The 16,737-nt window shown below is 43.5% G+C and overlaps 1 protein-coding gene across 3 annotated transcripts in view; it reads right to left on the bottom strand.

Moving 5' to 3' along the window:
- LOC129840470 (interleukin-1 receptor accessory protein-like 1-B) overlaps positions 1–16,737 on the bottom strand; it is a 297,926-nt gene that overhangs the window by 157,833 nt on the left and 123,356 nt on the right. For all 3 annotated transcript variants that reach the window (XM_055908376.1, XM_055908375.1, XM_055908377.1), the window contains exons 4-5: positions 9,727–9,913; positions 8,475–8,628 (exon numbers count right to left, since the gene is read on the bottom strand). In XM_055908376.1, coding sequence (XP_055764351.1) covers positions 8,475–8,628; positions 9,727–9,913 — 341 coding nt within the window. The remainder of the gene's footprint in view (positions 1–8,474; positions 8,629–9,726; positions 9,914–16,737) is intronic.

The raw sequence follows: 16,737 nt of genomic DNA, 5'->3' as shown, positions 1-16,737 counted from the left end.
CCTCTGTTCTGTAATGGCTGCCCATTCAGCAGAGCCTAGTCGCTGGCCTGCATCCCAAATGTGTGCCCTATGGGCCCTAGTCAAAAGTAGTGCACTTCATAGGGAATAGGGTGACATTTGGGATGCGCCCACTGAGAGAACAGCCAGTGGAATGGAACCATACAGCAGAGTCCCAGAGCTATAGATGCACAAATTCCTATTTTTACTTGCTGTTGTAAATCCTTGTGGAGGTATTGTATGTCTAATGAAATGATGCAGGAGTCTGTAGGATAGGATAAGGTTATTTAGATATGGTGCTATCTCTGGACCTAGGAGTACACGTTTTTTCATTGAAGGAACTGATTGGGCACTCAGCTGTTAAATCAGTTGGAACATCCGAGGGAGGAGATAGGCATTATAAACTCGGATTTCTACTAGCCTGTTTCTTTGAACCTGGAGGCATTTGGAGTATTGTCATTCTCTACTTAAGTGGAGAGCCTTTTCCCTTGTCAACGGTAGGCCTAGTATTAGCATCACTTTATTGTGTTTATTAGAAAATAAAAAGCAAGATCACCACTGCCATCGGTCCCTAGTGATTAGCTAAACATGCAGACCATTCGTTTCCCTCTGTGCAGCACAAGAAGACACTATAACAGCCAATTGAGTAGGCGGTTCATTATCCACCCTTTATTGTGCGGTTTTCAATCCACCGGATCAAACGGCATACCTTGTAAAACAATCATAAAATTTCATTTAGGAATAATGTCTATTTTTAATAGTTCTACCAATGGCTGAAGACATCACTATGTTTAAAGAGGTCCTGAAGGCAGTCCAATGGAGCGTGATCTTTCATACGCTTCTCCTGCTATAACAGGCCAGTTGACCATTGATACAGAGAACAGGGACAAAGGTTGGGGAGGAGAGAAGAGATGGACTGCAGTAGTCTGATCATAATAGACCCAGAGAAATGGCTAGTACTCTACAGAAAGGTACAGAGTCAATGTGCAGGGGCACCGGTTAGTCGAGGTAATTGAGGTAATATGTGCATATAGGTAGAGTTAAAGTGACTATGCATGGATAATAAACAGAGAGTAGCAGCAGTGTAAAAGAGGGGTCTGGGTAGCATTTTGATTAGCTGTTCAGGAGTCTTATGGCTTGGGGGTAGAAGCTGTTGAGGAGCCTTTTGGTCCTAGACTTGGCGCTCCGGTACAGCTTGCCGTGCGGTAGCAGAGAGAACAGTCTATGACTAGGGTGGAGTCTTTGACAATTTTTATGGCCTTACTCTGACACCGCCTGGTATAGAGGTCCTGGATGGCAGGAAACTGGGCAGTACGCACTACCCTCTGTAGTGCCTTGCGGTCTGAAGCCGAGCAGTTGCCATACCAGGCAGTGATGCAACCAGTCAGGATTCTCTCGATGGTGCAGCTGTAGAACCTTTTGAGGATCTGAGGACCCATGCCAAATCTTTTCAGTCTCCTGAGGGGAATAGGTTTTGTCGTGCCCTCTTCACGACTGTTGTAGGGGGTGGGTCCCAAAGACCCTCCCCATTATTGATTAAGGGGACCTTAAGATTCATATGTTTCGCTGCAGGCCCTATAATAAGATACTGTTGCTATGTGTCTAAAAACTCTGCCACTATACATTGCACAAGCTATCTATATTAGTCTTTGTGGTTAAGCCCTGGCTGTTGTGAGAGTGTGCTTGCAGGCTAGGTCTGAGTCAGAATGAAACTAGATAAAGAGAAGTAACCACTGTCTGGTTTTGACATTTTGTGACAGTGGACAATTCTAAGAAATTCAGAGAACCTACTGTACTAGGTTGCCTTATAAGGTAACCTCCGCTTATTGATACACACATACATTGACGTAGCTGATCATACCACTAGGGAGTGATCACATGTATAAAATTAGCTGTGCCCTTAGGTGGGGTGCAGAACTTACTGGGAAACATGCGTGCTATGTTCTCCTTGTCAACTTCTGTCTGCAATTGCATTAATAAATGAATGATTGATTTACTTAAAGATATTGTTTGATTGCTGATTTCACCAATAAGAAAATGATTGACAAGGAACAAGAAACCAACCCCGACACTGTCTTAGTGTGTTTGGACCATGGTAGTTTGTTGGTGATGTGGACACCAAGGAACTTGAGGCTCTCAACCTGTTCCACTACAGCCCTGTCGATGAGAATGGGGACGTGCTCGGTTCTCATTTTCCTGTAGTCCACGATCATCTCCTTAGTCTTGATCACGATGAGGGAGACGTTGTTGCCCTGGCACCATACGGCCAGGTCTCTGACCTCCTCCCTATAGGCTGTCTCGTCGTTGTCGGTGATCAGGCTGTCACACTGTTATTATGAAGGAAAAATACATCTGTTTAACTTTGTAAACTAAAGGTGTGTGTAGAATTATTTTTGTTGTATTAATGCTATTTAATCTCTCCTCAGACTAATATTATTCTGTTTGTCCTGTGGGTACCTTTGCCACTGTTCCACCCCTTGTGTATTGCGCTGACTTGATGATGGTGTTGGAGTCGTGCCTGGCCATGCAGTCATGAGCGAACAGCGAGTACAGAAGGGGACTGAGCACGCACCCATGAGGGGCCCATGTGTTGAGGATTAAAGTGGCGTTCCCTACCCTTACCAACCAGGGAAGGCCCGTCAGGAAGTACAGGATCCAGTTGCAGAGGAAGGTGTTTAGCCCCAGGGTCCTTAGCTTAGTGATGAGCTTCGAGGGCACTATGGTGTTGAATGATGAGCTGTAGTCAATGAATAGCATTCTCACATAGGTCCTTTTGTCCAGGTGGGAAAGGGCAGTGTTGAGTTCAATAGAGATGTGTGGATCTGTTGGGGCGTTATGCTAATTGGAGTTGGTCTAGGGTTTCTGGGATAATGGTGTTGATGTGAGTATGTAACAGTATAACTTTACGTCGTCCCTTCGCCCCGACACGGGCGCGAACCAGGGACCCTCTGCACACATCAACAACGGTCGCCCACGAAGCACGGTCGTTACCCATTGCTCCACAAAGGCCGCGGCCCTTGCAGAGCAAGGGGAAACCCTACTTAAGTCTCAGAGCAAGTGACGTAACTGATTGAAATGCTACTAGCGCGCACCCGCTAACTAGCTAGCCATTTCACATCCGTTACACTCACCCCCCTTTCAACCTCCTCCTTTTCCGCAGCAACCAGTGATCCGGGTCAACAGCATCAATGTAACAGTTGTCTTTAAACCTTCCCCTCGCCCCGACACGGGCGCGAACCAGGGACCCTCTGCACACATCAACAACGGTTGCCCACGAAGCATCGTTACCCATCGCTCCACAAAGGCCGCGACCCTTGCAGATCAAGGGGGAACCCTACTTAAGTCTCAGAGCAAGTGACGTAACTGATTGAAATGCTACTAGCGCGCACCCGCTAACTAGCTAGCCATTTCACATCTGTTACAAGTACACGGAGTACACATCCTGTTAATCCATCTGGCCCTGCGGCCTTGTGAATGTTGAACTGTTTAAAGGTCTTACTCACATCGGCTAAGAAGAGTGTGATCACACAGTTGTCCGGAACAGCTTGTGCTCTCATGCATGTCTCAGTGTTACTTGCCTTGAAGTGAGCATAGAAGTAATCTAGGTCATCTGGTAGGTTCGTGTCACTGGGCAGCTCGCGGCTGTGCTTCCCTTTGTAGTCTGTAATAGTTTGCAAGCCCTGCCACATCCGACGAGCGTCGGGGCCGGTGTAGTACAATTCAAAGTTAGTCCTATATTGACGCTTTCCCCGTTTGATGGTTTGTCAGAGGGTATAGCAGGATTTCTTATAAGCTTCCGGATTAGAGTCCTGCTCCTTGAAAGCGGCAGCTCTACCCTTTAGCTCAGTGCGGATGTTGCCTGTAATCCATGGTTTCTGGTTGGGGTATGTACGTACGGTCACTGTTTGGATGACGCCATCGATGCACTTATTGATGAAGCCAGTGACTGATGTGGTGTACTCCTCAATGGCATCAGAAGAAACCCGGGAACATATTCCAGTCTGTGCTAGCAAAACAGTCCTGTAGCTTAGAATCTGCTTCATCTGACCACTTTCTTACTGACCGAGTCACTGGTGCTTCCTGCTTTAGTTTTTGCTTTTTAGCAGGATTCAGGAGGATATTATTATGGTCATATTTGCCAAATGGAGGGTGAGGGAGAGCCTTGTACACATCTCTGTGTGTAGAGTAAAGGTGGTCTAGAGTTTTTTTCCCTCTGGTTGCACATTTAACATGCTGGTAGAGATAAGGTAGAACGGATATGAATTTCCCTGCATTAAAGTACCCGGCCACTAGGAGTGCCGCCTCTGGAAGAGCGTTTTACTGTTTGCTTATGACCGTATACAGCTCATTGAGTGCAGTCTTAGTGCCAGCATCGGTTTGCGGTGGTATATAGACAGCTACGAAAAATATAGATGTAAACTCTCTTGGTAAATATTGTGGTCTACAGCTTATCATGAGATACTCATGAGATACAAAACTTTGAGACTTCCTTATTTTTTGTGCACCAGCTGTTGTTTACAAATATACATAGGCCTGCCGCCCCTTGTCTTACCAGAGGCCGCTGTTCTATCCTGCCGAAAAAGCTTAAAACCTGCCAGCTGAATGTTAATCATGTCATCGTTCAGCCACGACTCGGTGAAACATATGATATTACAGTTTTTAATGTCCCGTTGGTAGGATATACGTGCTCGTAGTTCGTCTATTTTGTTATCGATTATCTCCGTCTTTTCCTCCTGCGAATGATTGGGATGAGGGCCTTGTCTGGTGTCTGGAGTAAATCCTTCCCGTCCGACTCATTGAAGAAGAAGGATTCCTCCAGTACGGGAGTAGTCGCTGCCCTGATATCAAGAATGTCACGCCCTGGCCTTAGTTATCTTTGTTTTGTCTTTATTATTTTAGTTGGGTCAGGGTGTGACATGGGGGATGTATGTGTTTTGTATAGTCTAGGGGTTTTGTATGTTTATGGGGCAGTGTCTAGTCTAGGTGTTTGTATGTCTATGGCTGCCTAGATTGGTTCTCAATTAGAGGCAGCTGTTGATCATTGTCTCTGATTGGGAACCATATTTAGGCAGCCATATTCATTGGGTATTTCGTGGGTTATTGTCTATGTCTATGTCATTACGTAAGTTGCCTGTGTCTGCACTTGTTGTAGTATAGCTTCACGTTCGTTTGTTGTTTTGTAAGTCTGTTTAAGTATTCTTCGTTACGTTATAATAAATAGAAGAATGTATTTATATCACGCTGCGCCTTGGTCCTCCTCTCTTCCACCATACGACAATAGTGACAAAGAAGCTCTTTTCGGTCATAAGACACGGTGGCAGAAACATTATGGACACGGTGCCAGAAACATTATGGCAGAAACATTATGGACACGGTGCCAGAAACATTATGGCAGAAACATTATGTTCAAAATACGTTACAAATAACGTGAAAAAACATACATAATAGCACAATTGGTTCCGGGATTGTAAAACGGCAGCCGTCTCCTTCGGCGCCATTATAATGGACCAATATGATATCTCACAGTCTGTCTGACACCATCATATGAGGGTGAATCATTAAAAACATGATCACTATGGCTGAAGACAAGTTCAAAAACATTTGATGTGACTGTTTTATGTAATGTATCAATTCATTTCCCTTTCTTTTACCAGGTACAGTACACAAACCACCTGGCCATGGAAGGAGGAACAGATGCAGCCTTTGAGTCATAATAGTCATAACAGAAGATATCTCCATTTACACCAGTCACGCAACAACTACATAACAAGGCTGGGTTTCTGTACAGCACTCTGAGATATCAGCTGAGGTAAGGCAATATAAATACATTTGATTTGATTTGATTGTTCTGTAATGTATTGATACAGACTATACAACATTATACAATGTATGGACCAGGATTGTGGCTTCCCTGTAGGATACTGTGAGACGTACTGTACTGCATAGTGGAGGAAAGCATTGTTATGATTATAGCTGCATATTAAATCAGGATAATCTGATTGTTTTGCAGACACATGAGCACTAGATGAACGTCACACAATGTACCACTTCCTCCAGATCACACCGGGTCCAACATAACTACAACGAGACTGGTCTTTTATGAAATAGCCAATGGGATTGTTGTCATTCAATGCTCTATTATTGAAATTAAAGGTCTAACGGATGTATGTGTCTAAACTAATGTCCTATGTGTCATTTAAAGGTCATTATACTCAAAGGACTGTGTTAGCTACAGCACATACACACAGTGGATAAAACATTAGAAACAGCTTCCTAATATTGAGTTGCCTCAATTCATCAGGGCACGGACTCTACAAGGTGTCGAAAGCGCTCCACAGGGATGCTGGCCCATGTTGACAACGCTTCCAATGGTTGTGTCAAGTTGGCTGGATGTCCTTTGGGTGGGGGACCATTCTTGATACACACGGGGAAACTGTTGAGACTGAAAAACCCAGCAGTGTTGCAGTTCTTGACACACTCAAACTGGTGCGCCTGGCACCTACTACCATACCCTGTTCAAAGGCACTTAAATCTTTTGTCTTGCCCATTCCCCCTCTGAATGGCACACAGACACAATCCATGTCTCAATTCTCTCAAGGCTTAAAAATCCTTCTTTAACCTGTCTCCTCTGCTTCATCTAAACTGATTGAAGTGGATTTAACAGGTGACATCAATGAGGGATCATAGCTTTCACCTGGATTCACCTGGTCAGTCTATGTCATGGAATGTTTTGTACTCTCAGTGTTTGTCTTTATTACAGGAAGTAATTTATGTATGCATGTCTATGTACATGTACCGTACATGGTGTGTGTAGGTGGCCCATGTTCTTTCCTCTGCCCTCTATATGTGGGCGGAAGCGTGTAATTATTATTCACGAGCGAGAGAGAGAGAGAGAGAGAGAGAGAGAGAGAGAGAGAGAGAGAGAGAGAGAGAGAGAGAGAGAGAGAGAGAGAGAGAGAGAGAGAGAGAGAGAGAGAGAGAAAGGGTCCTCAGATTCTCTCCTGATTTCAGTCGGATGAAAAATTTGCAAACACAATAGCAGGACGTTTTCTCGCTTAAAGAGATAGTTCTCCCAAATTACTAAATTACATATTGGTTTCCGTACTGTGTAAGCAGTCTATGGACAAGGTATGACATCAATCCATGCTTTGGTTTAGTTTCCCTTTCCACATGCTAATGTTTTAGCATTCGTGGCACAAATCCCATTCAAGTCATGGGACCGTTATCATAATTTTTCGCTGCACCAGGTTAAAACGTTAGCATGTGGATGTGCCAGAGAAACTCAACCAACTCATGGATTGCTGTCATACCTTGTCCACAGACTGCTTACAGGGAAAGGAAACCAATGTGTCATTTTGTATTTCGAGTGAACTATCCCTCAACCAAAAATGCTAAATGCGTCTCTTTGTGAGGGGAAAGGAATTGTCCCAGAGGATGAGGACCGTCTGAGGCAGCAGGGAACATGATTGATGAGTGAAATTGGTCTTCTATGGAGTCTGCCTTTGTCTCTTTAGGGGATAATAAACTGTAATCAGATAGCCGTAAACTGCAAATAGTTTGCTTGACCTCGAGACCACTATGGACAATGGGTGTGATGCATTGACATGTAACAGCTCTTAATATAACTTGCTACAGTGGTTTTCCCTGGTGTTTTCTCTTCAGGGTTCAGCCAGGGCAAGACTGAGTAGAGTAGATCTTTTTGTAATCATTGTGTCATTGATTGAATGCACCTGTACTATAGGTTTTCCATCAAGACTGTCCAAGTTGTTACTGCACATCAACGTTAGCGGTGGCGGTGGCGGCGGCGGCGGCTAGCGATCTCTATTCTGTCACACCCCTCCCTCTAAAGATAAGGAACGTTCAGTTCAAGCTTTAATATTTCAACAGTCTTAGTTAAGAAAAAGTGATGAAGTGGCTCTGTGCAAATTCTACTACTTAGCAATTAAGAGCGCCAGCTGACAGCACAGAGGTATTGAACCCACAACCCTGACAACAAAGTTCACAACTACTGTCTTAGCAGAACATGTGTGTTTGGTAGTGACAACACAACAACAGGTAGTAAGAGATTTACCATTACCATGTATATATATATAACTACTATGGATAAATGTCAGCATTCTGACATATTTCTAATGAGATGTCTGCAGCAACATAATCCCATCAACATTTTCTCCCTGAATGTACACCTCAGATATCTGTGTTTTTTTCAAATCAAAACGTATTCTTCATTTCAGCCAAGCAGAAGATCTGTAGCTCATATGCAAACAACTATTGTGGCCATCCCCGAAATACGACGAACACGACACAGCTGCACAATAGCAATGATTATTAAATTCGCTCTCCCACAAAGAATGAACTCTGCCTCGCTGACAGACAAAACAACATGAACATTCATCAATGCCAATAAAAGCACAATGCAAGTTATCCCCAATGGCCCAGCATGGAGCACATGTGCCCTGCAGAGGAATGTTTCTTACCTGTAACAGATAGTTCTGTAGTTCTTCTCACCACGAAGCTGCCAAACTGTAATTCACACGTGTAATTTCCAATGTCATCTTCACGCACCTCCCGGATAGAGAGAGTATCTCTTCTCCTTACAATGCTTTGTCTCCACTGCTTTGGCTTGCATTCCTTCAATTAAAATAGAGAGAAGGCACATGAATGTAAAACAACACGAAGAAACAGAAAAGCAGTATACTGTTGGACTTAGATTACACTTTTTACAACATACAATGTAGACATGTAGAAAAAATGGACGCCTGACGAAATGCATCGAACCATTCCAAACTTCAAACATCTCTTTGATCACAAATGCTTTCTCATCTTGTATTTAGTGTTGTTGTAATGAGTTCCTGTTTTTGGCAAGACGAGAGTGATCTATTATACAACATTATATCACTAAGTTCCCACTACAAGAACAATGTATGGGGTTGAAGCAGTTAATTTTGGTGGGAATAAAGCCAGAGGAGGAACGAGGCCCTTGGAAAACTCATTCACCCACAGCAGGAAAACTGGAATACCGTGGGTTGGTTCCACCTGCGCTCGCGGGTCACCCAGAATTCAATCAGCTCCGCTTCCAGAGACAGAGCAAATAACTAGAATATTCTAGGGCCACAGTCATTATCCATGTTTTAATTTGATTCACTGGGAAACTGAAGAAGCACTGTGGCCATCTAATCTAATCCGACATTCATATAGTTTTGATGAATTGGCCCCTGGCCTCCGTCGGCTACTCCGTCAGTCTGCTGTTACACTGTGGGCAGGCGACCGGGGCCGGTGAGGGCCACTGGTCGACTCAGATAGCCAGACTTCTGACTCTGAGGACCCCCTCCAGACGGGTTGAGTCTCATGAAAAACAAATGACATCTCAGGGGGTGCTCTGCAGACTGGCTGTGAGTTATGGGTGGATAAATCTACCTACTGTCATCAAGCAAGCACATAGGCTGCTAGACAATACATACAAGTATGCTTAGACTAAAATAATAATATTAAAAAATTAAAAAAATTAATCTCTCATTTTTTCATACAGTTTTGATTATATGCTGATAAATATAAGTATCACATTTGATAAATGACGCATAGCAGCGGTTTCCCAGACACATACTAGGCCTAATCCTGGGCCAAAAAGCAGGCTTAGTGGAGAACTGCCTTAATTTGTATCCTTGAAACTGCCTCTATAGCATTCAATCTGAAATAAATTACATACATAATGTTATAGTGGACTCTTACCTTGTACCATACTATCTCTGGCTCCTTCCCCGGCTGTACATAATCCTCAATGTCCGGACAGGTGATATCTTTACTTTTGCTTAACTCTGCCTTCTCGAAGTACCTCATTTTGGAGTTGTAGCAGAGGTCTGTGTCGTTCTCCGCCACTGTCAGTGACATGGACACTTTCATACAATATGTGGAATTCCTGCAAAACACAAGTGAACAAATCAATAAGTTTAATCATTTTTGCACAACATTGTTCTCTCACGCCACTATCACTATATGTTGACAGGTATTGATACAGTATACATTTGATGAAACTGTAATAAACTGTAATAAAGCCCTTTTGTGGGGAAAAAGTAATTCTGCTTGGCTGGGCCTGGCTCCCCAGTGGGTGGGCGTATGGCTGTGCCCCTGCCTAGTCATGGGAAATCCATAGATTAGGGCCAAATGAATGTATTTCAATTGACTGATTTCCTTATATATACTGCAACTCAGTAAAAATCGTTTATATGTTGGTCCAGTATACCTTTGGAAAGTAAATGCAGATACTTTTCTAACGGATATAAACATTCTTAACTCATTAGGCTTTTAGAGTCAGCCCTACTTGTTTGATCTAAACCATTGACACTCAGATACAGTGAGCCATCTGGTTCGGGGGGAGAATATGGGAAAGTTTGACATTCTACTCTCTCGTCAACGTGAAAAATCATCTCTTCACCTCCATTCAGCCGTGGCTGGTTGTCCGGTCATACAGAGCTGCATTGTGTTTTCTCACCCATCCAGGAGGAATGTAAATGATGCGGGAGAGATGAACCTGGCTATCACAAATGATCGATGGCAACGACAAAAGAAAAGTGGTGAAAACGGAGGTGGAAGGGAGACGAGGGCTAATGCAGAACGGCAGTTCTGAAAGTCAACAGCAGTGAAGATTGACTGAGCCTTTTGTTTCGACGCGTTATGCAGATACAGCGCAAGCTAGCAGAAAATGACTTGCCAGAATTGATATTTTGTAACTGGTCAGACCTGATAGAGAAAAGCCTATCAGCTCAGAGGACTACAGCTGTGACTGTAATGCATAGTATATAGTTGAGAAAGCTGTGAGGGTATAATGTAAATGCCAGGTCTGGCAACCCAGTCATGTACAACACTATGGCCCCATACTGTGTGGTACAGTTTCACTGTGCTCAGTCTAATAATCACTCTGTGCTGAATCTGTACAACAGTTCAATAACAATTGGCCCACACCAGCAGGAGCTCCAGTAGCATGCTCACATGAATGAGCAGGGAGTTTGAGTCGGTTGCAGTATACCCTTCCACAGCCATAGTAATACATCAGTCATCACACCTGGTTGAGGTTTTCTATGGCGAGGCAAACAGGTTCATGTTTGGCCTTTGACTCCAGATGAGTGATTCTTAGGCAAGGATCCATGGATTTTTGGAATCAATGGACAGAGGTATTGAGTGTGCAGGGAATTCAATACAATGTCGGAGGGAAAAGCCAGCCTAATGTGATCAATGAGCTCAATCAGTGTGACCTTTGATCCGTCTCTGCATCTATAGCTAATAAGATTGTCTCCACTCACGACTATCATCAGTAGCTGTGTAGCCTAGTTCTTCAAGAGGGTAAGCACTGTATCAATTGGCCCATAATATCAAATCCTTCTGGTCTACAGATTTCAACAAATGACAACATTTAGGAAAACCTCATTGGGTAATTTCAGGGGCGCAAGCTGGTAACACAGATTTGAGGCTGAACCAACAACCAATTATAAACAAGTGGAATCCTTCTATAATTGCCACGGCATTAGCGCAGCCTCGCAGATTAGCAAGCAGTAAGCAAAGGCCCGGTCGGTCCATAGTCAGACACACCCTCTACTGGGCACCGCGGTCTGTCCGATTAAGTCTGCCCATTTTATGAAGCGGAGGATGCAAATGCGACATGATGTGGAGATTATCCCAGACAACTTGCACCAGATGGACACCTGTGCAAATGAGATCCCCCGGGTCCGCTCCCCCTGTTAAATATTCTGGGCAGTGCTGATAAACTCACCCGGTGGGAGAGAGAGAGAGAGAATAGTGTCAGCCTGGCTGTTGAGTGATCGATGGCCCGGGCCAACACTTTGTCCTACGATGTCTTTCCAACGGTTCACATCCGTCACACTGCCTTTTAAGCAAGAGAGCCAGGAGGATGGAGAACAGTACCACTTTGTTTTCAGTCAGTAGCACTATCTATACTGTATATTCATGAACAATGTGGCCAGGACAAACACACCGCTTTCAGTCCACTGTACATCAATTACGGTATACTCATAACTAAATGTCTACTAGACAGGAAGTATAGGCTTCTGTATACTGCAGTGGTTCCCAACTCCGGTCCTCCAGTAGCCCCAACAGCACACATTTTTGTTGTAGACCCGGACAAAAACACCTGGTTCAACTTGTCAAGGGCTTGATGATTAGTTGACAAGTAGAAACAGGTGTGCTTGTCGAGGGCCACAACAAAAACATATACTGTACTGGGTCCTTGAGGACCGGAGTTGGGAAACACTGGCATTGTGCATACTAAAGTATTCAAGCTGAGTATACTTTTGGATATATTGGTTATACCAAGGTAATACCACAATATTAATGACAGCATGTCTGACGAGAGGCTGCTGTGCAATGTCAAGGCAATGACAGACAGATACCATGCAGTTCATATTAGAGTGGAGAACACCTTGGCTGACAGTTTGCACACAGAGAGCCGGAGGGCAAATGGAGGATTTGTTTCCATAATAGAAATGGTTGTTGCAATATGCGACAGGGAAGGAGGTCATGGCAAGAAGGGATACATTTTTTTGTGATATTGACGGCAAAATTAGTTTTTGGGGCGTTTTAGATAACCCTTTACCTAAACGTAACCTAATTCTCCTAACCTGCTATGTAAATTCCCTTAACCTGCTACTTAAGTTCTCCTGACCTACTACAAAAAGTCAAATCTGACAAAAGCTGTATCTCATCTAGTCAAATCCAGGGTAGGAGTAATGGATGGTAGGTCAACGATGAACTGACTACCTCACCTTATTAAAATAATGATTGTTGGATCAGTATAGTACAGCCACTTTTTACAAATATGTCAAAAAGACCTATTTGGGGTGTGATGTAAAACAGTACCATTGTGGATAAACTATTCTCCGCTCTTGCTTGCTCTCATGTCAAAAACAATTCATAATTTTTAGGACAAGGTCATTATTTCAGGAGCTTGATAAATTATTAATCACACATTATTGTAATTGAAATCAGATACCAAGGGCCCATCTTGGCAAAACCAACTTGGTTAAATCCTTACATCCATTCTTAATTATTCTCTCCTAACCTCATTTATGACATCATCTCTCTTGTTTTGGTTGAAGAGAAAGATGGAACATATTTCCCTCTACTTTAACTCAGTATCTGTTCCCTGTGATATTATAGCTCCAAGCTGTAGAATTAATGTGAAACCATTCTCCTCAGATCGCAAGGTACCTGTGGGATTAATTCATTACTGAATTCTTAATTAAAAGATCTGCAAGTTCTACTTTAATAGAGCAGGAAATTGAACACTTGTTGATTCTCATTAGAGGTATACCTTAAAGTAATAATAATGTATAAACATTGTCACAAATGTTTACAATAAATCCCCGTCACTCAATAAAAAGATAACTTGGACAATTGTCAAACTCCTTTCAACCCTTAACACATCCGCTTATTTTAGACTGGACTATACATCAAAATCTCACACACTGGTGAAACCAGTGCCATGGACAGCGGGACATGACCTTTAGCTGGACCTTGCTGGTACATCAGGCTCCACCATGAGGCATGCTAGTCCAGCTCAGTCCAGAGCTCGGCAAACAACCAGCCAGCCAGCAGCTGCCAAATCAGCACTGATGACAACCTGCACCCAGTGGCCAGACAGACCAGGGATACAGATTACCCATAATCAGTCTTTTATGGTCAGTGCATTATTTATGACCCGAGCGAAGGTCAGGTTGGCGTGGCGTGCTGCGGTGGGAGGCGGTGAGGAGTGGTGGGAGGACTGAGGCCCTACCTGTGGCCTGCTCCATAACTCATCTGTCAGCACACGAGGCCAGGTGATTAACTGCCCACTCCCCAAACCTCACTTTGGGCCAACAGGCCTCCACTTAGCCTCTGTCTCTGGAGAGAAGGCCCAAAATGTTGAGCTACTCAGCCGCTTGCGGATTTCACGTCTCCATAAATGACTGTGGAGAGAGACACATGTTGGTCTTCTCTGCCAGGGATCAACTAGATTCAGCCGTGGGACGACCTTTTGGATTGTCAGGGATGGTCAGGGGGCCAGAACATAATTACAAATCATTTGTAGACTGCAAATTGACCACAAGAAGCACAAACAGATATAATATTTGACTAAAACATAATCATTCCAAACCTTGCTTACATTTGTAAACGAACACATATATCTCTCTGCTATGCGTTGGAATACTTTGGAATACATTTCCAAAATTAAAATCACTTGGAGCTGATTTTCTGGTGTTTTTGCAGTCATTAAATGTCTCTCCCCCAAACACACACGCACGCACTCACTCACACACGCACGCACGCACGCACGCACACACACACACACACCAACACAGACACACACACACATGCGCACGCACACGCACACACACACACACACACACACACACACACACACACACACACACACACACACACACACACACACACACACACACACACACACACACACACACACACACACACACACACACACACACACACAGCCCTGTTTTTCTCTCCATGCAGGATCTGTTATCTATGTAGGGGAAAGAGGATAAGATGGAACTCTGATATATCATAAGCATTTTGTGACTGGTTATACAGCACCTCAATTAACTACTTTAGTCACCACACCTTCATTATGTGACTGGTTATACAGCACCTCAATTAACTACTTTAGTCACCACACCTTCATTATGTGACTGGTTATACAGCACCTCAATTAACTACTTTAGTCACCACACCTTCATTATGTGACTGGTTATACAGCACCTCAATGATCTACTTTAGTCACCACACCTTCATTATGTGACTGGTTATACAGCACCTCAATGATCTACTTTAGTCACCACACCTTCATTTTCTTTATCTGCACATCTTATGCAAAGTTCTCGTTTTTCATTCCAGGTGTGATGGAGAACTCCAATCTCATCCATCTGACTGAGAGCTTTTGGCAGTGACTTGGCTGTCCTAACTCTAGCTGTGCTGTTACCTTTAACATGCAGTAGTCTTGCTCTATTACCCCGTCTCTAATCCCTCAGTGAACGGTGCCTTGAGGGAAACCATTTCACCCAACCCTGTATTTTACACTAGGTTTTAGAACTTTATGAAACAATTTGTCTCTTTCATTTTACCGTGACCTTATTCATTTGTCCTCCCAAAGCCTACGGGCAAAATGTATGGCCACTCAGAAATGCCATGCATACTGAAACCTATACACTGATTAGGCCTATATCCGTTTGGTACAGGCATATTCCAATGAGAGAGTAAAACGGTCAAAGTTCCTCTTTAAAGTTCCAAGTTCCAAACCACTTTGATTCGTTCTCTTTTTTCCAAACGTCTGAATAACCTGTTCATGTTATGCTTCTCCTCCCTTGAGTGACAGCTGTAGTATAGGGGTTGTCTCGCTCAGAGTTCTAGCGCTTGTGAATAGGGGGCTGCGATGGAGGGATGGGAAGAGGGTGGGGATGGGGGAGGGAGGCAGTGTCAATTGGATTCTGCTGAGGAAGAAAGTGCATTCTGACATTTTGTCTGGCAGATGAAAAACCCATCTGATATGACAAGAGAAGGTCAGTGTCTCTACTATCAGATACTGCTGGTCCAAGTCTAGTTTGATGCCTGTCTCTCAGCCTGCCTACTTGGCTTGGGAGGCATAGTGCAGATAATAATAATAATAGATTTATTTTATATAGCGCTTTCATTTCAAACAGAATCTAAAAGTCGCAACAACAACAAAAAAACGATAACAGATTCCCTTCAAACTCAACTCTGGACCAAGAAACCAGTTCCTCTGCATTTCTCCATTGTTCCTCTCTAATCAGGGACTGATTTAGACATGGGACAACAGGTGAGGGAAATTAATTATTAGGTAGAACAGAAAACCAGCAGGCTCCGGACCTCGTAGGGTAAGAGTTGAATACCTCTGCTGTAGCCTACTGATGATTCCAGAGTAATATTGTAATATTACACTATACTAATAATATCTACCATACACTCATGTGAAATGTTCACGGCAGTGGAGGCTGGTGGGAGGAATGGAATAAATGGAACAGAGTCAAACATGTGGTTTTCATGTGTTTCATGTGTTTCATGTGTTTCATGTGTCATGTGTTTCATGTGTCATGTGTTTCATGTGTTTCATGTGTTTCATGTGTCATGTGTTTCATGTGTCATGTGTTTCATGTGTTTCATGTGTCATGTGTTTCATGTGTTTCATGTGTCATGTGTTTCATGTGTTTCATGTGTCATGTGTTTCATGTGTTTCATGTGTTTCATGTGTCATGTGTTTCATGTGTCATGTGTTTCATGTGTTTCATGTGTTTCATGTGTCATGTGTTTCATGTGTTTCATGTGTCATGTGTTTCATGTGTTTCATGTGTTTCATGTGTTTCATGTGTTTCATGTGTCATGTGTTTCATGTGTCATGTGTTTCATGTGTTTCATGTGTCATGTGTTTCATGTGTCATGTGTTTCATGTGTCATGTGTTTCATGTGTCATGTGTTTCATGTGTTTCATGTGTCATGTGTTTCATGTGTCATGTGTTTCATGTGTTTCATGTGTTTCATGTGTTTCATGTGTCATGTGTTTCATGTGTCATGTGTTTCATGTGTCATGTGTTTGGGCTCCCGAGTGTTAGAGGCGTCACTACAGACACCCTGCTTTGAATCCAGGCTGTATCACAACCGGTCGGGATTGGGAGTCCCATAGGGCGGCGCACAATTGGCCCAGTGAGGTACAGGGGCAAT

The sequence above is a fragment of the Salvelinus fontinalis genome, chromosome 41 (assembly GCF_029448725.1).
Source record: "Salvelinus fontinalis isolate EN_2023a chromosome 41, ASM2944872v1, whole genome shotgun sequence".
NCBI lineage: Eukaryota > Metazoa > Chordata > Actinopteri > Salmoniformes > Salmonidae > Salvelinus > Salvelinus fontinalis.
The sequence above is the reverse complement of the archived record's forward strand: the minus strand, read 5'-3'. Positions and strand labels throughout refer to the sequence as shown.